Consider the following 24,653-nt stretch of genomic DNA (forward strand, 5'->3'; position numbering starts at 1 on the left):
AAGGAGAAACCTTGTTAGCCTTTTCTTTCTGTGGTTTCCCCCCCTCACTGCATTTACATTGGCCTTGAAGAACCGGGACATTTTGCAGATGGTTTAGGGTCTATAAATTCTTATTTAAATAATCGCGAGCCAAGTATAACAGGTAGCAGTCCAGACTTCTCTAGAAAGGACAAACCCCAGCTAAGCATGTAAATAATACTCCAGTGCTTTTTAGCATATAAATACATACACTGAGCCAGGTGCCCGTTGAAGGTTTATTCACATTTTCCTATTGTTACTCTGTGAAGTGCACCGGGTATGCACCGTATGACTCTGCAGTATTTTATTTATGCTACTTCTCAGTGAATAGCACAAAGTAGCAGGCTAAAGGAAGGTGATATTTCCTTCACTGCTCCGCTGTCAGAACGCGCTCATCTCAGGTGGCTGGTAAAGCCAACCGAAACACCAGCAATCTCTGTCTATATCCACCAGCAGCCTCAAATGGCGAAGTCCAATCACAAAAAGGCAAGAGGAAACCATGTGCTTGAGATTAGGCTGGCATAAGAAATGAGGGGAAATAAAGGAGAGCAATGCCACGATTTCTTTACTAATGGTGAAGAGTGTGGCAATAATACGGTACATTGCACAGCAGGGAACTATTGTTCTATGCTGAAATGAGAGGAACAGGGTACTCACTACTGCACATTATAGCTGGGAGATGTCCTGAGATGGGCACTGATGACACCCTTTATTTGTTCAAGCAAAACGTATCATTCCTGGCCCCAGTGTTCCTGTGGGGAAAATAATTCTATCTTCCTTTGGCCATGTTATGAGAGTTCATGAAAAAAGGCTCTGTACATTGCATTACTGATGAAGAATCCTCTGCACGTATTAATTGTTTTTATTTAAGAGTGAAAGAAATAGAATCTGCAACTTTTTCTTTTTTTTCTGATAAATTCTAGAATCCTTTCCAGTTTTGTTTGGTTTTTATAGCTTTTTTATATCTTTTTTCTGCCCCCACCTGCCAACTCTGCATCATGGTCCACCTGTTGGTGAGTCACAGAGTGTTAAATGTATATAGCTCCCTCCAGAGTTTCCCAGTGAGAATCAATCTTCCTGCCATGAGGGATGCCTAGGTCTTCTCCCGCAAACCCCCCCAAAGCAGGGATTTATTATTCAATTCCATCTATTCTTGGCTGAGACTTGACAAAAGAAGCTGTAGATTGAAAGTTATTCACAGGCGCTGAGAAAGATGTTGGCTGTGCCTTTAAACTCTACCCTGACGCAGAACCACATTTTACAAGTGACCATCCCTAGCGGTTGAAATTACCTGGATGAAACCAGAGTCTGAATGTTAAGAAAGATCTTTTTTAGTATTCTATTTTCACTAACATTTTTGCAGTAGTCTTGTGCCTAAACATACAGGCTATCCTAGAAAGCTGTCAGGGCATACTAATTCCCACAGCCCCATCAAATACACCCCTGAAACTGAACTGGAGTACAAGTAGTTCTACAGTGTAAACATTGGTTGTAAATGCACATACTCAGCACTTTCAGCACACCCAGTATTTTCAGCTCTGCAAACATTATATCCTCCGGTATTACCTCTTAGACACTGAACTTCAGAAGCAAAGTTGCTATGGCTTATGGATATGGCTTTTTGGGGGCCTGAGTGTCTATTCAGAGGACCCCTTTCTTCAGACAAACAGTATTTTCTTATTGGCTTACTAATCTTTGGTTTCCTGGCCTGCTGCCTCCATGTGTGGTTGCCTATTCTTGTTAGTCTGGCAAGGGGAAGAGAAAATATTTGGCCTTCAGGGGCCAGGCAACTCATTGCCCTGTATTGCTGACAAGAGTGCATGATTCTGAGTTCAAGTATTCTGTACCTGTTTTGCACAGGAATGAATATTACACAAGGTGCCAGGCAAGTGAAGCATAGCTAATATAAAAACACCTTGGTCTGGTTCCCAGTTACCCTGCAGCTGTGTTAGTATTTACAGCACCATGCGTAAAGTGCTCCTCAATCACAATTGGAACAACTTATATTCACTTTGAATGCGTAAATCGGGCCACACAGTTCTGCTGGAATTACAGGGTATTTGCAATCATTTGCCTCCCTCCACGTGCTCTGCCCAGCAGGTAGTCTGTAATTATTTGATAATAAAAATTACAGGCGTTTTTACATTGCTGGTCCTCCGCAGGAGCTGAAGATTACCCAGCAATTTTTACACGAGTTGAGAATTTAAGCCTGATGTCCTGGCAGACTTCCAGGTTGGAAGACTTGACTGCCTGTCTAAATCCTCACGGTATTTCTAACAGGCTGTGGCACTCCTGTCATCCTCCTGGGGCAGCACGCTGCGAAACAGCTGCATTGCTGTGCTCACGCAGCTCTGCAACACAATGGTGGCAGGAGGAATTCACCAGAGAAAAAGTGCTTATGGTTTGGTTACTTTGATAAGGTCCCTTGGGAGCCGCAGGGATGAACGAGGCCATATGAAAGAAACTATCACTATGCCCTGTTAGTCTGATATATGATAAAAGCCCATGATAGCTTACATATGATTCTTAAAATTTTCAACCACCTGTGTAACAGCTACTCTGCTTTGGTTTTACTCCCTCCAACAAACAAATGTTCTCAAAATACTCCAAAAGAAATGAAAGAGATTAGCATTAGACGTTGGGTGTCATATGAGAAGCACATAGTCAAAATCGAAGTTCATTACTGGTAGAAGATCACCTGTACCACCATTTTGCTGGGTTTCAGTTGACTATATCCAAAAAGAACATGTCCTGCTTTGTAAAGGTAACTTCTTGCAAAATTACTCCTTTCTCTCTAGCATCATTATGAAGTACAACTTTTTTGCCTATGCACTTGATAATTTATGTATTTGTAAATATAATGAAACCACAGTGGTTTGGACATTTACCGAGAATGACTGGTTTGGGGAATTTGAGAAATAAAATGAGATAAAAACATCAGCTAGCAAAAGGAGTGCCTGCATTACACATGGATTTTTGTTATTTTTATCTTGGCAAGTATCATTAAACTTTAATTCTTCAGGCACCCATGACAGATAAGTTTGTCCCACTTCACACTAAAGATGTCATGCTTGACTTTTGAGCAAGTAATAAACCCACTCACCCCAGCACGCTGAAGCCTCTGCTTGGCAAATATGTGACTGCAGAATCAGGCCTTGGCTTCTTCTCCTCATTGCAATTAACAGGATTACTGCTATGGAAACCAGCTTTCTTTTATTCCCTGAAGTTTCCCTTTAGCTGATGAAACAGCCAGTTGCACTAGGAAAAGTGAGTGTGCAGGGTGCTGGGGTTCTGCTGGGAACATCGGTGTATTTTGATTTCTTCGCTTCATTTGCAAAAACTGAACCTAGTTTTTCAGTCTGGAAGAATGCATTAAATTTCCAACCTTTAGTACCAGCACCACCACCACCACGAGTGTTAGGCTGCCAGGGCCACCATGGCTCGGCCTCTTCCCCTCACGGCTTCTGTCCCCTCACAGACAACTGAGCTCGCACGTTATCGGATCCATGTCGTTATTATTGTGTTTGAAGGACAGCAAACAGACTGCTTCACTGCTAATCCTCAATACACACAAGGAGAAATGTTGTTCTGTCCTAGACACGTCCAAGTTCAGATTTGTGCTTCGCTTCGTGCCAAGATCTGATCATAAGCCCTTTATCAATTCCAGCTCTACCCCATGGGCCTCAGTTGTGTAATGGTGAGGAAACTGGCTGGCATGAGTGCCAGGGCCCTGGGCAAGTCCTGCCTGAGGTGGTTACTTGAGAGTTGCCTTCAAAAGGTCCCATATTTTGTCAGCATGGGTCATCAAGGGACATCGCGAAGGTTTCTGGGGTCTCTCGGCGCCATTCTCTTCATGACCCTGGCAGCCTAGGCTGAAGACAATGGAGGGCTGCTGGGCCTCAGGGAGCCACGCTGGGCCTGCAGCGGGCAGGAGGACGAGGCTGTGGGGATCCCCTCTCAGTGCCCCACAGAGGAGAGCTAGCCCAGGAGCCACAGCGGCTCCAAAACCTCGGTGGAGCCGGGACAGCCTCACCGCCACGCGTGACGGCGATGCAGAGCTGACACCCGCCCTGGGCCGCCGCGGGGCCCCTGAGGCGCAGAGCGGCACGCTGCAGCCACTGCGCCCCACGGCCAGGGCGGCCGTCGGGGCCGGTTCCTGAGGGAGAAGTGCCGGTCCCCGAGGCGGGGGTGCCGGTCCCGAGGCGGAGGAGCCGGTGGCGGTCGGGGCGCGGGCCCCAGTGACCGGCGGCGCTCCGGGTCAACCCTCCCCCCCCCCGCGCGTGCGGTGCGCGGCCGCATGTGGGGCGCAGGCGGCGGAGTCTCCACCTCTTCTGGCAACTGGAACCTGTGGCTGCCAAGCTCCATTAGAGCTATCAGCAGCCGGGGGGACGCGCAGCGCGGCGAGGGCGGGTAGTTGTGGTGGTTGATTTTAAAATACTTCTTTTTGTTGTTTCCTTACCTCCCTTTGCAAAGGCTCGGGGCTGAGCACCACCGCTCCGGAGCCTGCCCCGCCGCGCTCAGCCTCCCGCCGGCCGAAGCCGGGGTCCCGCCGCCGCGGGCACCGGAGCGCCGGAGGCGGCCCATGGCTGCGCCGCCGGGCGCCGCGCCCCGCTGAGCTCCGCGGGCACCGGCGGCGATCGCGCCTCTCCTGCCGCCGGCTCGGCGAGGAAGCAGAGTGGGCACCATGGTCCGGTGCTGGTGGCTCGCCGGGCTGCTCTTAGGTAAGTGCCACCGGCGGCCGCTGCTGCTCCAGGATGGGTGGAGGGGAACGGGAGCGGGTGCCTCCCGCTCGGGGAGCCGGGGTCGTCCCTTCGGGGAGCTCCCCGACATCTCTCTTCCCCGGGCGCTGCGAAGGTGCGAGGAGGGTGCGAGGAGTTAGGGTGCGAGGGAATTGTACGGAGGGTGCAAAGAAATAGCGAGGAGTGTGTAAGAAGGGTGCAGGGAGAGCGCAACAAAATGGCAAGGAGGGGGCAGGAAAACTGTAAAGGGAGTGCACGGAGGTTGCAAAGAGGGTGCAAAGAAAAGGCAAGGAGGGTTCAAGAGGGTGCGAGAAGGTCGCAAGGAGAGCGCATGGAAGTTGCCAGGCGGGCCTCCGCGGAGCCGGCGCTGGGACGGGGTCCCCGGGGTGTCCCCGGGGTGTCCCCGGGCCGTGCTGGCGGGGCAGGAGGCACCTGGCGTCGGAGCTCTGCTCGCTGCGCCCCGCCCGGCCCGGTGGGTGGGTGTTTGTCCGCCGTGCGCTCCCGCGGTGTCCGGCCGGAGCGTCCCCGGGCGTGCTCCGCGCTGCGCTGCCCCATCTTCCGCCGTGTGCCTGCGGAGGGGACGGGCGAGGAGAGCCTCGGAGGGAGCCCGGAGCCCCGGGGATGCTGCCGAGCCGTGGGGCCGGGGCGGGGGGACAGTCCCCCTGACGAGGGGCTTTCCTGAAGCCTTTCCCTCGGAGCGGCGTGTGGAGGTGCCACAAGGGCCGAGGTCCGGTGCTGAGCAGCACCTGGGTCCCACCTTCTGCTCCCATAGTTGTGGGGGTCACTGCCCCTTCTGCCCCCAAAACTCTCTCGGGGTTCCCCCGTGCCACTGCAGCTTGCTCCTGTCCGGAGCACGGAGCACCGTGAGTGCTTGAGCTGAGTTTAGATCGAGGAAGGGCTCAGAGGTGATTATCAATGGTGTTTCACTGGGAATTGGGAATTATTCCTGGGAGGATCCAACACCTGCTTCAGCAAGGGACAACTTCACAAGTAGTCTCCTGCTCCAGGGACATGCCAGCGAGCCCCAGCTGCACACAGAGCCTCAGAGCAGCACAGGCTGCAACATTGCGGCTCGCTTTCAGAAAGGCATCTTTCAACCTCACAGTTCTTGGAGCAGTTTCAGAAGAAAAGGTTCTGGCTTAAGAGACCATATGGGAGAACAAAGACAACTGCGCTGTGAAAAAATGGCAAAATGATTTCTGTTTACAACAAGGAGCAAAGCTCCTCCATCCTTGGACAGAGTATTTTACTAGGAAATGCAAGAGAGACCTTTACTTCAGACTCTGCACCCCTGAATGGAAAGGGCAGGTGAAAGAAAGGGTGGGATGGTGCCCCTGAGGCCCCCATGCAGTCTGGACACTGGAAATACAGACTCTTGGGTTTCCTGCTGCTAGCTTCCTTTCCACCACTTAGTTTACTCATCTGAGGTTTCGGGCAGCACTATACCACACTGACTTGCCTCTGCAGCTCAGGACATAGTTTAGTGATCGTTGCAGAAGAGTTGTGTAGTGATAGTGATCGGACATTGTTTTCATGAAGTGTAAAGGACCAGACTACAGAAAGAAACCTCTAAGCCTGGTACTTCTGTAGGGTTACTTTTCTGTTCTCCTTATGCGGGGTCTTTGTCATATGTTGTTCCCAAAAAATAAGGCTTAACAGGTTGAGAACTACATATTCTCCTTCTCTGTATATTTTATTAGCTCAAGTTGCTCTGCTCAGAGATCTGTTGTACTGCATTATGTAAGATTATTCACTTAAGTCTAATTAGAATACTTTCTTAAATCCTCATACAATTTATTTTAGTCCAATCTAATTTAAACCCTGTGCTTCTTCCATGTGATGTCAGTGAGGGAATTTCCATTGATTTCAGTAAGGACAGAAGCTGAACCTTAAAACATATACTTAAAACATATACTTAAATAGCAAAGTCAGATCCATGGCTCATTAAAATCAAAGCAAGGCTTGCAAGTGACTTCCCTGTGAACAGGACTGGCATTCTGTATTTTGCATAAAACTGAACATCAGCAAGAGCATGACACCAGTGCATAATTAGTTGAAAAAGCACTTTAGGTAGGTAACTGGATCTGATTTTGGAGTCTCCTTCAGAAAAGAATCACTCATACCTGGAAATATCCCCAGAGACTTGCTGAGTTTTACCTAAGCTTTCATTAAAGTCTTTACATTCCAGTAACACCACGCTGATATTTTTCATGTGTAACTTCTCGTACATGATTTTAACAGATCTATTTTTGCTTTCAATGTTTATTTTTAAGTTTGAAAATTACAGTGTTGAGGTAAGATAAGATCAGCACTTGCATTCAATTACGAGATTAGGAAGACAATCCCATAAATGATAGTACTACATTCAATATAGTGGTGTGTGCGTGTGTTTACACATGCGTATGTATATGTACTTACTGTTAAATTAACCTAATTGTCTTTGGTTCAAATGTTACAAAGTTTACTTAGCTCATTTGTGTTTACCAAGTTGGCAGGTTTTAGTCTTCATTTCTCAAGCTGGCCAAAAACTCAACAGCTAATGTATTATGTTGGACCGTGTGATATGACTCTATTTGTTCTTTCAATAATTACAGGTTAGCCATGTTTCAAAGTGTATGGATATAGATGAAAACAGGGCTGAGATGTAAAAAAAGCACAAGTGAAAAAAATATCCTGTGGTTTCTATATTTTCCCCACAAGCACAAATTGTTGAGTAAGGAGATTTTCAAAAGCCAGAAATTGCTGTGAAGAAAACCAAAGCTGGAATCCAATGCTAGGGGAGGCTGCATCTGGCAGAACAAAGTTTGGAAAGAGATTTTGCTTTCAGTGGGATCCTGTGTTTCCCCACAACATAGCATATGTCATCTATAAAGACAACGCTTTCATGGATGTGATACAATCACTGCCAAAATCAACCTCAAAATTAGGAAGCACCTACACAATGCTGTTACACAATTCCTTTGGGTTTCTTCCTTATTTGCCAAGGAAGAGAAAGGTATGAAAAAAGACAATTCCTAGCTTCATGATTTTAAGATGGTGTATCTCAGACATACCAATACCAAGAAACTCACAGTGAGAACGTGAGAATTTTAATGTGTTGCCCCTGTTCTGCAGGCTAAGAGTGCTGCCAGAGACTGAAAATGTGATTCATAGAACAGCTCCTTTGCTACCCAGTTCAGATTGTGTAAGAGCTGAGGGGTTAGTAACCTGCAATCTGTGGGGTTTTTTTCTTTGGAGAGTTAAAAGGCCACACACTCTAAAATGCAAAATTAGGGAAGTTCTGTTTCTATGTATTAGGAAAGAAACTCTGATGTCTCTTTGAAATGCCAATGCTCCAGAGTGTCAAGTGATAAGAGGGTTGAAATCCATCATTATTTTTGAGTTTTAGCAGGGTGATGGTGTGATAATCATGTCTTGTCTTTCATACTGATGTTTTCTCATTTTCAGTGAATAACTTATTAAATCATCACGGTTTGAATTTAGCTGAAACTGAGAATGCTTCAGTGAAGCTCAGCTGCTGTGGCACTATTAGACTTTTCCATCAGTGCAACAACAGCTCTCAACTTACAACTGGTGTGGTAGTACATAAATCAAGAGAAGTCTCACCACCGAGTGTTCGAAGAGATTTGCTTGAATTTAGTTTTTAAAATAATGCTTTAAACTTGATGCTATCTGTTTGGTTGCGCACTGAAAAAGTTCTCCATGTGGACTTTTTCTACTGAGTTAAGAAGAAACACTGACAAATGTGTGACATTTTGGCCTTGTCTGAGTTAGAGACAGAGATCTTCGGAAGTGGGCTTTTATCCTGTACTCTGAGATCAATGTGTACATCAAGCTCCCCACTGAGACAATTGGATTTACCTTGTTCACACTCTTACTAAATCCATAAGTGCTGGACACTGGCAGTTTCTGGCTTTTAAGTGTCTCCTTTTCCCTGTTGATACAAAAACACAATGACATGTTATTTTTAAAGCCTTTCAGAGAAAAAAATCATTTTTTCCTGTTAGACTGTGGGAAAAGATGGATGAAGATATAAATGACAGCAAAGTTTTGCTGCAGAAAAGCTCTTAAGTCTTGTTAGATTTGAGTAGCACAAGTCCCGTTATTAGATTATGCAGCGCGTAGGTTGAATGTCAACTTTGATTTTAGCATCTGTCGCCAGTGTTTAAGAGAACTGGAACACATCAAAACTTGGCTAATGTTGACAGGCAAAACAGTAGACTGAAATTTCAGGCTATCTAGAAACCACACCCAGACCCCAAAACACATGTTAGAAGTAACTTTAATTCTGTGTTTCAGCTGAACAAGTAACCTTTTTCTGTGGTCACTTGTAATTCTAAGTTAAACATGCGTGTGTATTTCTGGTGTGGGCTGTGTATCAATTTACCACCTTTCTGCAGAGATTTTTTTCTGAGGATACCTTCAGCTATGACTGCTTTTGAGTGTCCTCCTCATCCTTGGCTTCGCAGGAGCCTGGTAGCCTCAGACTATTAGATCCTATTAGATCCTATTTTTATTACTATAAACAGTGTCCTTGCAGCAGTGCCAAGAATCCTGTTGTGTTAGGTGTTAAATAAGCAGAGAACAAAAGGATTGTTCTTACTTTAGTGGGTTTATAATCTAATTTCCTGGACTTAGATTTTCAGCGGTGAGTACTTGACATTGCAGGGACCTACTGGGATTCCCAGCTGTGTCCAGCGGTTTAGTACCTATTACAGTTGATAATGTCTCTATGCACCTAAATGCCTTTGTGCATCCGGCCCGTACTTGTAGTCCTATGGAGGCCAGGCGGTGATTTTGGTGAGCAGGATGGTGAACAATGTACTTACACGGGAGAGCAGCTGTCTCCTGTGGGAGCAGCGTACTGGGACGGCTCCATGGCAGTGGGAGACTGAAAGGCCGCTCAGAGTATCCCGCCAACTCCCTGCCAAGAGCGGGTTATTCCCTGCTGTACTAATGCTTTGTTCAATCCTTCCAAATCCTGCCAAGCGAGTGGACTTGTGCTGCCTACTAGATTGTGCCTCAAGAAGTTCACCCTGATACACAAGCCACATTTTTGTCTCTCTTCATTCACTCCCAACAGAACCTCTTTATTCACTGCAAGGAATTCCTTCCCTTCCTTGGTGTTTATGCTTTGTGAATATTTATAGGCTGTTATCATGTCCATCTTGCCCCAGCCGTCACTCAGCCAGGCTACATGGACTCTGCTCTTTTAATCTTCCTTCGTAACTCAATCCCTCCCACCCCCTAATCACTTTTTTTTGCTCTGCTCTCAACTCCCACCAGTTCCAGTTGCTCATTTTGCTTTGGGTAAATGTTATACTTATGTTAATATTATGTGGTGGGTGGTCCTCCCTGCACTCATGGTCCATGTGAGTGATTTAGACGTTTGAAATGGGGTTGGCATTTTATAGCCAAGCCATGGCCTGATTACTGGTTCCACTCTTCAAAGCACTCCAGGAAAAAATATGCTTAGCCATCAGTATTAAAAATGGCCACAATAGCCACTAATAGAGTGTCTGTGCAGGGGTTTGAGGGAAGTGCCAAAAACTGCATGGGTGCTCTATACATTCAAATTGACTGTGGTGTTAATTTCAAAACCATGTGCTGTATTTTCTAATGAGTTTCCAGCTCGTCTAAATTAAGGAAGATATATGTAATATTTCCCATTGGGTAAGAATATGAATTCCAGCTAGAATTTAACTGCATCAAAATAGTACCCCTCGGGTATTCAGCCTTGGACTTGGTTGTTTTGCTTTTGGTATTGAAAATGAATGCTTTCCTCCATGTGTTCTCACCAAATTCTCACCATATAGGTACCCAGGGGATTAGAGATCATCTCACTAAGCTCTCACCTATCTCACCAAATTAAAATTGAAACCTTCAACAATGTTCAGGGAAGGAAGCTCTGGCATCACCCTTCTTTCATTTGGTTTCTTTTGTTTTTTGGTTATACACTTCTCTGTGTCAAACTTTTGTGTCAATACCAGTCAGAGTTTAGCACAAGCCATGATGTGTTAGCATGACCTGAACCCATCTGGTTTCTTCGGTGCTTACCAATGCCAAAAAAAAGAAGGCACAGAGCAGTTACCCATTAGCTCTTACTGCTCCTGATTGACCATCCCTCTCTTCAGGCTCTGTCCTGTAGGTTTGTGTGAAGGAAGTGAATTGTTGCCGGGGAGCCCTGAGCTGAGGGCTGGTCACTGCTGAGCTGGACACAATGGTTGGGCTAACTGGGGCCATTGGGCTGTATGGAATTGCTCAGCTGTTCTCCAGTAAATCTTTTGACATTGACCAGTGTAGCTGTGGAAAGAGTGTATGACTCCTGAGTCTGAGCAGTATCTTCTTGGGGGTGGGAGAAACATGAAATGAAATGGCTCCTGTAACTGTCAGGGCAGCAAGTACATGGTGAGTAAAGCTCTGTTGTGTAACTGAAAAGCGTGGTGTTTCGATTAACATTAACTGTAGGAGATCTCTTGGGAAGATGTACTCACATCCGCCTCTAGTGCTTTTATTTGTCATCACAAGCCCTCTACGCCAACTCTTACGTGTCCTGCTTAGTTCACCCCATTTGAGAATATCCCGTATCCCATTTCTCCCTTGTATACCTTCCTTCTCCAAGTGCAGTGTTTACTGTCAGTTTATGGGGATGGGCATCTTCTGGATAAGGTGCTGATGTAGTCATGGGCTCTTTCCTGTTTACAGACTCCAGTGAAACTGGGATCAAGCCCTGCAATCCCATTTACAGTGTTAGGCCTTGTTTTCTTCTTTGGGATGAACAACCAGAGAGGGCAGTTTTAAGACGCCATTTTATTTAAATGTAATTTCTATTGAAGACACTGGGGTGCAGGAGATAATACTTTCTGTCTTCTCCCCTTCCCTACCACAATCCCATCTGTCTTGTCATCTATTGCTGGACATGACACTTGCAGGAGAAATAAATAATTCCATGATTCCAAGAGCAAAATACTTCTGTAGTGCCTCAAAAACCTCCAGTCAACTCACCACAAGTGCTTCGCTGTTTTAATTGTGGACATCAGACAAATCAGGCAATGATCGCAGCCTCAGAATAACGCCAGGCTGAAGCCATATAATATAGTGTCTGAACCTGTTTCCAGTGTGTTGCAAGTATTTAGTGAAGGTATGTTTTGAAAATTAAAAGTCCTGAGCTGCTTGACAATTTTGAGTCAGCTGAATTCCCTCTTAGGATCTGCAGAATTTCATCTATGATTACACTCTGTCATCACAGGAAACTCAAGGTGATGCTCTGCAGTGATAGCTAACATGTAATACATTTATCGTGCCATCCTTAGAAGAAGAACTGAGAAACATCCATTGAATTCAAAGCATTTTACAAATACCATGAACTGAGCATCAGACTCTGAAACAACTGTATGTAATTATACCCATTTTACAGACAAATAAGGGATGAATAATAGAAATACATTTCCAGAAGCCGAACAGTGCTCCGGTGAAAGCACTGGCATCATCCCTCAACCACTTGACCATATTCTGGCTCCAGTTCAGGGAGGCATTACTAATCAGGGAAAATGTTCATGCATTGGCTTAATTTCAAGCACATGCTTAAGCTTCACTGAAACCAATTAGACTTAAGCATGTGCTTAAGTCCTGTCCTGAACTGGGTTCAGTTTGCAGATAGGCAAAATGTGAAGTTCTGCTGTGATACAGTTTTTCACCCCCAGTGGGTTATATTTAAGTTTTATAACTTTATACTATTATGATATAAAATGTATCTCTTCCTACAGAATTGTTCTCTTGGGAAGGCCTTATTCTCAGTGAATTAAAAGCACCGCTAACTTAATCTCTGCACAAATGCAAGAAAAATTGATTTGCTAAATACAAACAGCTTTCTTTGCTTTTAAAAGAAGGCTTATTCCTTTAGTGGCTAGTCCAAAATACATTCTGCATGCTCCCAGGAGAGAAAAAATGCTAAAGAAACCCTGCTTTTCTCTTAATGAAGTCTGCGTGGATAAGTGTAATTCTCTTATGCAGAATATATTGATGTTTCTTATCGTCCATTTCATTCCAGTCTGAGCATTCCTCAGAAAATATCAAAGGTTTTATGTCATCTCTAAATGAAGAAATGTGTAATGCTCCATGACTTCAGGCACTGATCTTATCCCTGTGAATGGGTGACTAACTGAAACATTAGAATTATAAATGGGAATAATAAATTCTGGCTATAGGAGGCAACAACATGTAACAGATTAAGCAATCCAGCTCTGGAGAAGAGTTGATCTACGGTAACTAACTTGGTGCGAACTGTAATGTATGCATTTTCTCCCCCGTTTATAAAGAAACAGATGTGTGACTCAACTTTGCTTTTTTCCAAAGTCAATCTGCTTGGAGGAACACAAACAAGATTTGTTTCCAACAAGGCATATTACAGTATTTCTCTCCTAGTTGGTATTTTTTTCCCTTTAAAAGTGAGAAGTGGGTCTGAATCTGGAGCATACAGCAGTTACGTAGCACAGTCTCACTGGCAGGCTCTCACTTGCAGGCTTGGCCATTGCCTAGGAATCTTTCGTCTTAATTTTACCCAGTTTACTTTGTGGAGAATTTCCAGTTCTGCCTTTCTATCATTTGAGGCCGTGGGCCTGATTTTTCTGAAAGCTGCTTGTACAAATGAGTGTACGGAATAGTCGGTCAGTATTTGCTACTACTGTCGTCTCAAGGCTTTATCCGGTTTCTGCTGATTGCAGTGATCAGCAGCCGTTCCTGGTTACTGGCATTCCTAATTGCTGGAGTGCTTGTGCAGCCCCATTGCTTGGAGACTTTGGGCCAATCCTTCGGATGCAGCACGCACCGGAAAGCTGGAAAAAGCCACTGTTTTGTCTAGCTGCTGTAGTGAGGACCTCTCTGGAAACGCTTGTGGTTAATCGATACAGACAGACGGGGTAACGAGGGAGGGGAAGGGATCACAGTTGGGGTGGTTTTTTAGATTTTCCTATGAATGAGTATTTTTGTCCTCAAGATGAATTGTCAATAATTCCTTCCTTCTGCCCAGAAATTCTCTAATGCAGTTAATTTGTGTCTCTCTTAAGACGGAGAGAGGAGCTGCTCTGATGTGCTTCACCAGAGGCTGAGTAAGAGAGTGACATGTGAGTGACAGCCACTTTATGCTGCTCTTGCCATAGAGATGTGCCCTAACTGCAGATTTTAGGTCTGGAACTGAATTTTCCAGCTTGAAAGGATGTTTGGGGCTGGGCTGGAGTATTTGAGAGAGGAAGGCAGCCACAACATTTGGACACAAGCCAATAGCTTGTGGTTTGAGGATGCACCCAGCTTGGAGTCTTGTTTACAGTTAAGTAAGACAAATTCCGTAGGAATTCCCATCATGTCAAATATTTACATTCCAGAGACTTCTTTTTCTTTTTTTCTTTTTCCCCCCATGGAATTTGGTCCTGATTACAAAAATTTCGTTTTCTGTTGAGTGTGTCAAAATGTCATGATTGCGCTCCCAAAGAGTCTGTGCTCTCAAACAATAGAGACTTTTAGTGTTTCTGCCAAAAGTAGCACTGAAGGGTTCAGTCAAATATTGAAGCTTCTGCTGCAGTAAACACACATAGAGCATAGTTACAGAGTTGGGAATGGAGCTATATTCTGTGCTGTTATTTTGGTGTAGCTATAGGCTAGATCTCTATAGAGTTTATATACCTCTAAAGTCTTTCTGTGGTTTATGAGCAAGAGCAAATCTGACCCTTATAGTCTGTTACCTCTAATACAAATACAGTTGTTTTTTAGCTTACCATATTCTCTAGGATAATGATGTCATGTTTGTTTTAAGTGTAATTCAGTTTGGTCTGTCCCTGTACTGATGGATCTCCAAAAGCTTTGCCAGTAATTAGGCCTCTTGGTAGGGCCAGTCACATGAAACTTGGCATATTCTGCAGGCGAGTAGAAAAACACCAGGAGTAAGGCAAGAGTAGATTTGCCTGAGACCACAGAACAAAGTCATGGCAGAACTTGGATGAGGATGCAGAGCCCCAGCTCCTAATGGGCTCTACATGGGGCAGTCTCCATGCATGCTGCAGATGCCAAATTGAAGGTTTGGCTAATAGGAATGGGGTTTGTCATCCATATTTTCCCATTTTCATATGAAGACTCACAGGAACTGCTTTTAGGAAGCCCTAGTGCAGTCAATTGTGAAGGAGCTGGCTGTGCATGCTCGCCACGTCCAGCCCTTAAAGATGATAAAACCAGTACAATTGTGAGTCTGCTCCAAAAAGAGCCCTCAGCACTAATAATGTATCTTTCCAGCTAGTTTATGCACTATAGTGCATAGTGAGGTAACAGAAACTCCAAGGCTGGTTTCACTGGCCTTTGGGTAGGTAGGCTGCTTCTGTTACTGCTCTCCTGCTTCGCTTGGGGCTTTGCTTTCCATCTGTTTATTCCCTTTGTGGTAGTTTCAGGGTTTGTGTGCTGAAGTCTACACAAACACATTTCAAGGACCCTGTTACTGTGACGTGTAAAAACCTTTGCAAATGGCAGCACCATAGTGAAGTGACTGAATTTGTCCATTAGATGTAAGTCTTGAGTTACATATTACTAGATTAGCAATTAAATACTGTTTGAGTGGGAATGTCTCTGCTTTGCCACATGTTCAGGAGCCTCTGACTTGCACAGCAGATGTTGAATTGCTGAGCTCCCATCTGACTTGGTGTAGGGCTGTATTTGTGGCAAATTTGGATGCGGGAGATTTGCAACAAGGTTAACCCTATGTGTGTGTAGGATGTGTTGATGGCAGGGATGAGAGGCTCCTGCGCAGAATACATTGGCTGTGGGAATCGGGGGAGCCTCCTGGTACACCCCAGCTGCGAATCTCACCATTGATATGTGTGTTGTATCCCGAGCTTGTGAGCCAGGGGATTTTGCTGACGTTGCTCAGCAGCTCGTAGCCTTGCCCATAGTTCACAGCACATCCGTGTGCACCAGCTTCATCTGCAGACACTGCTTGTGAGGAAGGGATCGCGCTCCCCAGGCCGGGCTTGTGCCCTTCTTACTCTCACCTCTTGCTTCTCTCATGTGCAGCCGGATAGTTTGGGTTTCTCTTCCCAGTGAAGGGTCTAGTTTAGGCAAAGCTCCTTGTAAAGATCACGGGATGGTTCAGGTTCTATAGAATGTAGCTGCTTTCCTCTCTCAAATACTCCAGCCCAGCCCCACCAGATCCAAACATCCTTTCAAGCTGGAAAATTCAGTTCCAGACCTAAAATCTGCAGTTAGGGCACATCTCTATGGCAAGAGCAGCATGAAGTGGCTGTCACTCACATGTCACTCTGTTACTCAGCCTCTGGTGAAGCACATCAGAGCAGCTCCTCTCTGTCTTGAGAGAGACACAGATTAAATGCATTAGACAGTTCTTGGGCAGGAGGAAGGAATTACTCACAATTCATCCTGCCGTCAACATGGGTTCGGGTTATAGAGTACGTGGCACACAGGGACTAAGAAGAGCAGCTGTGACCCTGTGTCTTGGTCCCCTTGACTGAGGCACAGGGTGTGCAAATGTTTTGCATTCTCGCTCTGTGGGAAGGCGGTAAGTGCATACACGTAAGATCTTTCTTTCCAACTGAATGGCAGGCTGGGAAGCAACCTGTGCCCTGACCACTGGTATGCAGGGATCAGTCTGGATTGAAAATTTCCAGTACACCACTAGGTAAACTGCAAAGGGCAGCTGGAGCAAGTGAACCCCCCTCAGCCCTAGGCTGGGCTGAACACCCCCAGGTTGGGGGACTGGGCTCTGCAGTTGTTCCACAGCAGAAAATTGGTGGGGTTTGAGGAGGAGCTTCACTGAGGGCTCATTTTGTGGTGTTAAAAAGGGGCAAATCCCAAGTTTCTTGTTGAAGCAAACTCGTGATGAGTGCAGCAGAAGTTTGCTTAAGTAAAGAGTGAATAATATATAGGAATATGTGTACATATATATGTGTGCATGCAAAGGTCTTCAGGATTTAGCCGAGTGTTCACACATTCCCTAAGCCAATAACATCCGTTGTTATGGGAAATGAGGTAAGTGACAGAATTACTGTCCTTATGGCGGGCGACAGGCGAGTCTAATGTTCCCATGCTGTAATTCCCTGTTTCGGTTACTGCTTCAACAATAGCTCAAGAGAGAGAGAACATGCACAAAGAGCACTCAGTCTTATTTGAAGATTAAATCTAAAAAATAGTTGGATTCAGATGAAAATCCAGTTGGAAAACAGTAGAATAAAAAAAAAACCCGCTGTATCCTTAACCAAGAGCTCGCTGCTTAGTTCACCTGTTTGGGGTTTCATTCTCTACCTGGGTACCTGTGCCTGTTGTACCTGTTGTACCTGTACCTGTTGTACCTGTCCTTGTACCTGTTGTACCTGTACCTGTTGTACCTGTCCCTGTACCTGTTGAACCTGTACCTGAGCCTGTTGTACCTGTACCTGTTGTGCCTGTGGGACCCGCAGCCCGCGCAGCTCTCCGCAGGCGCAGGCGCAGCCCCGCGGTGCTGACGCTGACGGTCTGTCTCTTCCCCCCGCAGCCTGCGCGGGCGCGGAGCCGCCGCTGCGCTGGGAGCCGCGGTGCCGGCAGCAGCTCCGCCACCTGCAGGACGGCGCCAGGATCGCGGCGCGGCTGCCGCCCCGCCTGGAGGGACGCTGGGTCTCCACCGGGTAAGGCACCCCCGGACCGGCCCCTCCGCACCAACCCGGCCCCCACCCGGTGCCGGGCGGCACGGAGCAAGCAAGGGGCTGAGCAATGACAAGCAAGGCTGCTCCCTTCTGCCCCTCCCCAAGCGCCCGCCCCACGCCGGAGGGAGGCCCGAGGTCCCCCCAGTGCCCATAGAGCCTCCCGCCTCCCTCCTTCGTTAGGTGCAGCTGATAAGCACACCCGGCTCGATCGGGCAGAGCAGCTTCGGCATCCCCCCTGACCCTCCTTTGCTGCCTGGGGATGTGGCACAAAGCAAGATTCTCCATCTGGCACTGTTGCATTTTGGTAGCAGATGCGTTAAAATCAGCCAATGGTGGCCACTGGGTGTGGGAGACCCCTGCTCCTGTCTGTGCTCGCCCCTCTCCTCCCACGTGCCGGGTGCCCTGGGGACGGATTTCGCCCTCCATACACCCCCCATGTGCTGCAGCGGCTCAGCTCTGCCTTCCTGCCCAGGTGCGAGGTGCGGCCGGGACCTGAGTTCCTCACCCGATCCTACCTCTTCTACGCCAACCGCCTCTTCAAGGCTTACCAGTTCTACTACTGGGACCCCTCCTGCCGCGACCCTTCTTACTCGCTGGTCATCAAGGGCAAGCTCCGGCTGCGCCAGGCCTCCTGGATCACCCGCGGGGCCACCGAGGCCGACTACCACCTGCACAAAGTCGGCATCGTTTTCCACAGCCAGAAAGCCATGCAGGAGGTGGCCTCCTGGATCAACCAGACCTCCGGCGAGGGCTGCAGCGGGTTCCTGCCCCCAGGGCGCACTTGGGCTCCCGGAGCCCTCTATGAACTATTGAGCGCCAAGACTGAGCGTGACTGCACGGCCGCCTTGGGCTTCGCCATGCACGAGCTCAGCCTCGTGCGTGTGGAGCAGCATTACCAGCCCTTGCTGCAGCCACAGCAGAGCGGGAGCCGGCTGGTGGAGGAGCTGTACCTGGGGGACATTCACACGGAGTGGCTGGAGAGGCTCCACTACCGACCCACCGGTTACCAGCGACCTCTGCAGAGCGCCATGGTAAGGGTGATGCCTTTATGTGGTCCCCTCACTTGTTCATGGAGAAGCATTTGTTATTTCCTTGCAGTTAAAATACCACCTGCCTGCAGTCAGCCCACTTCTGTGCAAGGGCAATGGCTGAGGAGGTGTGGGGCTGGAGGTGTGGGTCCCCAGGGTGCTGCCTGGGTGCTCCTACTCATTTTGACATAAATAAGACTGAGCAGGAGACTTGGTTGCTTTATATTTTATATCTTATTTTAATTTTCTATTTTATTTTATTTTGCAGCAGGTTAGTTGATTTCCAGACAAGCATGTTTCAATCTGAATCATAGCTACTCAATTCAGGGACGACTGAGCAGTGAGATGGGGTGAAGAAACCTCTCTGAACTTTACCAGATAGGATTGAATTAACTGAAAAACATACTATTTGGGGGGCAACATTTCCCCACACCTCAAACGCCACCAAGTGAACTCTGAAAACCACAGAGCAGCAGCCCCCTCCCCTTGAAAGTAACATTCTCAAATTGGTTAAACTTGTGTTATCTTGGGCCAAAACCATATATATGAGCAAAACCAGATGGTAAACATAAACACTTTTAAAAGTTAATTTAAAAGCAACCCTAAAGATACTGCAGTGCACTCTCTGAATAGAGCACTGTAATTAATCAGCTAACAGCTCTCCAATGGACCAGCACATGATGTCACCACTTGGCGATAATTAGAAGCTGCCATATATTAGAAATAACTTCACACAACTGGCTTGAGCAAGTCAGATTTTTGGCTCCATGTCTATAGTGATAATTCTATCGGGCACAGGATTTTTCTTCTTCTTTTCCCTTTTCTCTGAACCAACATCCATTTGCCAGTGTGGGTGAGTTACACAGCTATGTTGGGAATTATTTTTTAACTCTCTTTATGAAAATATCACTCTTTTTCCCTTGAATTTATATCTGTTTTAAAGAAACCTATTCTCCCCAAATTACCTTTCATTATCAAAGAATTTCCTGCCCAAGCAGAGCATATATATTTGCCAACTTCTGGGATTATTTAGCCAAAATGTACTGTGTACTGTCAGCACTCATTAACGTGACAGTAGCAGTAAAGCAAGCTGAAAATGACTAAATTACAGTAGACTCCAATCAACTCGCATGTAAATTACCCACCCTACAGTTAACTACTGAGTTATTTAACCTCGCTGCGTACGACAGTTCAGTAAAGATCAGCTCGTGTTCTAGAAAACGATATAATGGTCAAACCCTGCTTATTTAAAAATAAATCACATGTGATATATGAAGTATAAGAAAAAATTCCAAGCTACACAAAACCCCCTCCTGGCACCGGCTCAGCTGCAGGGCTGGTTTGACTCAGACCTCTGCACGAGGCAGCAAAGGTAGGGTCCTCGTTTTGCAGTAGGTCCTTTCCTTCTCTCTCAGGTGCAGTGCCCGCTGCTGTGGCCGCTTGGCAGAGCCCCTGCCTTCCTCCCTACAACAGGAGTGCTCTGTGCTGTTGGCTGTCCCAGAGGGGCTGCCATCAGCACAGGGCCACAGCAGCCTCCCTGCGGTAGGATTTCACCTTTTGGATCACCAAAAAGGCTGCATTGTTTTCTGAACTGGCGCAGGAACGCAGTGGTGTAGCTGACATGTCCAGCACTAAAACCTAGCCATGGTTAGGGCAGCAGTCTGCAGTGAGCTTGGGGACCAGCCTGGTTGGCCGGAGGGAGCTTTCCCTGCCCTCACAGCAGCTCTGTCCTCACCCTGCTCTCTTCCCTGCAGCCTGTCCTCAGCAGCCCTTCGCAGGGCAGAGCACAGCCTCAGGGCACAGACCTCGCTGTCCTTCCCAGCGGACCAGAATAGCAAAGAGCCAGGGCAGCGCTTTATCTCATTTAATCTGCTTGGATGCCTTGGGCCAGGTTCACTGCTGTTGAACATCCTCGAGTGGAAAAGGGAAGTTGGAGCTTTTTAAATATCCTGAAAGGGTTTTTTGCTCACCAGTTTATTTTTTTTGTCTGTACAGCACCACGTGCATCCTTGCCCTGCCTGTGGGATTATCTACAGAGCAGATGAGCATCACCCACCCATACTGCCTGTCCGAGCACAGCTGCCAATGCAGCTCAGCGGCAGCTGGGTGAGCACCCACTGCGAGGTGAGACCCGCGGTGCTGTTCCTGACCAGGTACTTCATCTTCCATGGTAACAACCACACTTGGGAAGGTTACTACTACCACTACTCCGACCCGCTCTGTAAACAGCCGACTTTCACCATCTACGCATCTGGGCATTACACGCAAGGCATCCCCTCCTCCAAAGTGCGAGGTGGCACAGAGCTGGCTTTTAAAGTCACCGGGGCTCGGGTGACACCAATGGACCAGGTGACGGCGACGATGCTGAACTCCTCCGAACCTGGAAGCTGTGGGCTGGCCGGCTCCTGGAGCACTGGGGTGGAGCAGGATATAACACCCACGAATGGGTGCTTGGCTTTGGGCATCAGGCTGCCCCACACGGAGTATGAACTATTCAAAACGGAGCAAGACGCGAAGGAGCGCAGCCTGCTGTACATCGGCGAGAGGCCCACGGACGGCTCCAGTCCCGACCGCCCGGACAAGCGGCCCACCTCCTATCAGGCACCTCTGATTCAGTGCGCTGCAGCACCAGAGGAATTCTCTAACTATGTTAGTCTAAAATACTTGGGAAAAAAGGATGCTAATGGGAATGAAGCACTAAAACCTTTGCCTGTGGCCTTTTTGTTGTTTATAGCACTTCTGTTTTTAAGATGGGACTAGTTATCTACTGAGGTACAGCACAGAATTCAGATAGTCTTGGTGCTAGTGTGATTTTTATAGCCTTCAAATGAGCACATCTGGAAGCAGTTTTTTCAGATTTGGAAACTCTTTAAAAACAACCAACAACAGTGAGTAAGCCAAGCAGATACGCCTGACTACATGCTGTTTGTCCCGTGGCTTTATTGCCTCATCTCCCTTCTTTGCCTACAATTTTAATGTAGTGACATGGATGCGCTGCACATTGCAATAGATAATTTAGCAATATGAGGGGGGGAAAAAGCGACATCAATTACAATTGCTGCTTTGAGCTTTTGACATTGCTAAGATTTAATCAAGAGCTTGATTCAGATGTAATCCAAACATCCACAGCGTCGGCTGCTGAGTTTCTCTGACTTTAAGTTCCCTCCCATCATGCTCCTTATTGCTGCTCTTGCAAATGTAATCTGCAGAGTCAGGCAGCAATAGATAAAGCAGTCGGCAAGGGTTCTTGATAAGGGTGGAGTTAATCATGCCTTTCTCAGTTTGCAGACATCTTCTGCAGTTCTTGTGTGCATGTACACACACACAAAGATGCGACACACAGTCTCCCACTCACAGAAAGCAGCCCTGGCAGAGCATTACCTCAGCAGAGTGTTACGCCTGACCCTGGTCATAAAAGAAGACACAGTAAATGGAGAACATTCCAACCTTCAGCATTACCCAGCTGCAGACACTGCGTCCTTGCTGCATTATCCTGGCTTTCCAGTGCAGGACTGGCCTGGGCTTCGGTACCTCAGCACTGCCCGGCCATTGGGACTCCACTCGCCACGCACCAAGCGGAGCAGTAGATCACTTACAAGTCTTTCAGGCCATGGTATTTTACAGTCTCCCTTATAGTAAGTCTACTGGCATAGCAGTTGTTAATCCAGCTCTCCTTTCAATCAAAATGTCACTTCCAGCCTCATTCCTGTAGAGATGCTTTATAAATCTGCCTCTAGTGAATGATGGGCTGAGCAGATACTCGAGTCAATAGCACAGTCAGGTCCAAACGATTTCTACTGACAAGAAGGACAAACTAAGAAATTAAACTCCCTGTCTGCTGCACCCAAGAAGCATATAACTTACATGGAGAAGCCCTCCTCCCAGTAGCTAAATCCTTTCCAAATAAGCCTATATATCTTACTCACAAAGGGTATTTTGTTAAACCAGCTATGCAATAGCTACCTTCTTAATGCTGTATGTACGAACTTGAAGCTTGTATACTTAGATAAATTATGGGGTTTATAACACAAAAATACTTCTGAGGGATCTGTACATTAACAAATAATTCAAATGAGATGCTTATTAAATGCGTACAATTGTGACATAAATGTTGTCAGCATGTTCCTGGCATGATCAAATATTAATCATGCACATTACTTTTAAGGTGAAACACAAAGGCCAAGCTTGGCTACCTCACCTTGGTTCCTTCTGCTATCAGTGGAGGAGGAGACTTCTCCAGGGGTTAGTTCAGCAGGCAAAATATCTCCCTGCTTCTAAGAGTTGTTGGGTTTTGTTGCCTGCTGCCATGTGGAGATCCATGGGCAAACGTTTGATGACCTAGAAGTGAATCTTGTAGAATGTGGAGTCTCCTTTGGGATGTCCCTGTTGAGATGCTCTCAGCTGGGGCATGTCTGGGGCAGCACAGCCACATCTCTATAACCCATACACGTGGCAGCACTTTCTCTACAGCAGAGCAGCTTCCCATCACCGTGCCAGAGCAGGTGCTCGCCGCAGCCTGGAGCAGAGGTTCCTGCGGCTCCAGTCAGCAAGGTTACATGTTTCTGCAGAACCCAAAGATGTCCATGGCAACAACATGCCTTCTGCTGTCTTTGGAGGGTGGGTGGAAGGGCGGGAAGGCAATTCCTGCCCTGTATTTACCCCCAAGAATGAGATTTGTGTGCAGATACTTTTTTGTTTTTCATTTACAAAGCAAGTGTTCAGATACCACGTGGTGTAAAGAACTCCTCCAAGACCACAGATGCTTTCGGTGTGGTGATGGGATTAACATGATGTAAGGAGTGACAAGACAACATCACAACGTACGCAACCAGCACTTGAGAAAGGTCCCACCTCCTCCCACAGCTGGCTCCAGATGCTCACACACAGCTCTGCAGCCCGGGTGGGCTCTGCTGAATCTCCTGTGAAAGCCTCATCAGGAGCCTCTTTGTCCTGTCCTCCCCCCGCTTAAGTATACTTCTGAAAGTAAAAAAAGCCATGAAAAAGCTATTTGCATAAATATCATAACTTTTATTGTTCTGTTCACAGTTTTTTGAAGAAACATTCCTAAATTACACAGTTATTCTCTCGATAAGAATTTGTGCCTTTTTCCAATTGGAATTGGCCTGGCTCCCACTGCCAGTCAGTGCTTGGCGTTGTGTTGCTCTTTTTAGGATCAGAGAGCTGCAGTGTTCAGTATTTCCTCGCCGTGAAGGTACCTGTGCACTGTAATGAAGGTGTTCTCAATTCTGGTAGCTAAACTCAGCCATCTGAGTTCTCTCTCAGCCTCTCTAAGGCATTTTCACACTCCACCAGTCATTTTTGAATCTTTTTTTTGTTGTTTTGCATCCATTCCAATTACTCAGCTTCTCTTTTAAAACGTAAATATCCAAACTGTGTCCAAAATTCCCAACTCTCACAGCTGAGACAAACACAAGCATAATCACTTACTGCTAACAGTAATTAAAGACAAGAACACATTCTTACTCCTTAGTCTTTTACCCTGGGACTGCGCTGGAACACGTGTGAAGCTCTTACTCACTCTGGGCCTGGGTATGGGTATTTTTGTCACGTTAACATTTTATCAGTAGGGATTTTGGATGTTTCCAGCAGTGATCTGGAACCACTGAGTCATGTCGGGTCCCAGTAGGACCCTTCTGTGAGCATCCCCATTTCATTTTGGTTCTCCTTGAATACCCACTTTTGAAATGTGATTGTCAGAGCACACCAAGCTTTGCGGGGGGTGGATATACTCCGTCTGCTCTAATTAAAAAGAAAACTGAAAAACAAAGAATCAGATGACTTACACTGTGCTCCTTCATTCACCCCATCTCCTTTTTCATCCCCTCCCTGGGTGCCAAGCTGGCTGAAAACTGCACTGGGCCATCCTGTCCCATCTGCCATCCTTCCCATCAGCAGGTCACAGGCTGCCCTTAGAGATACTGATACAAGGTTTCTACACCCACTGACCTTAAATGTGTTAATTTTTAATACTAAACATTGCTAATGAATGACATCACTTTTCCAGTTCTCTCACGTCATCACTAGCACTAGCATCACCTGCAGCTAGCAATGGTCCTTATCCTACCACAAAGATTTCCTCTGAACTTTGGCTCTTTATCAGCCTCTCTGACCACTCCAACCCATAGTTTTCTTTTCCTTTGGCAGTTGCTTTCCTTAATTTTTTCCTTAATTCA

General features: G+C 46.7%; 1 protein-coding gene across 1 annotated transcript; it reads left to right on the plus strand.

Annotated features, from left to right (window-relative positions):
• Positions 1-4,265: 4,265 nt before the first annotated feature.
• APCDD1L (APC down-regulated 1 like) lies at positions 4,266-22,568 on the plus strand. Its single transcript, XM_030503341.2, has 4 exons — positions 4,266-4,739; positions 17,284-17,413; positions 17,904-18,462; positions 20,455-22,568. Exons 1-4 carry the CDS (start codon positions 4,703-4,705, stop codon positions 21,217-21,219), a joined length of 1,491 nt encoding a protein of 496 aa, XP_030359201.1. The 5' UTR covers positions 4,266-4,702; the 3' UTR covers positions 21,220-22,568.
• Positions 22,569-24,653: the final 2,085 nt, after the last annotated feature.

Source organism: Strigops habroptila, chromosome 13, assembly GCF_004027225.2.
Source record: "Strigops habroptila isolate Jane chromosome 13, bStrHab1.2.pri, whole genome shotgun sequence".
Lineage (NCBI taxonomy): Eukaryota > Metazoa > Chordata > Aves > Psittaciformes > Psittacidae > Strigops > Strigops habroptila.

Excerpts from the sequence above, each read along its gene's own strand:
- APCDD1L (XM_030503341.2), top strand. The coding sequence starts at position 4,703 with ATGGTCCGGTGCTGGTGGCTCGCCGGGCTGCTCTTAG. Across the intron at positions 4,740-17,283 it reads GCTCGCCGGGCTGCTCTTAG|CCTGCGCGGGCGCGGAGCCG; the intron begins GTAAGTGCCACC and ends TTCCCCCCGCAG. Across the intron at positions 18,463-20,454 it reads GACCTCTGCAGAGCGCCATG|CACCACGTGCATCCTTGCCC; the intron begins GTAAGGGTGATG and ends TTGTCTGTACAG.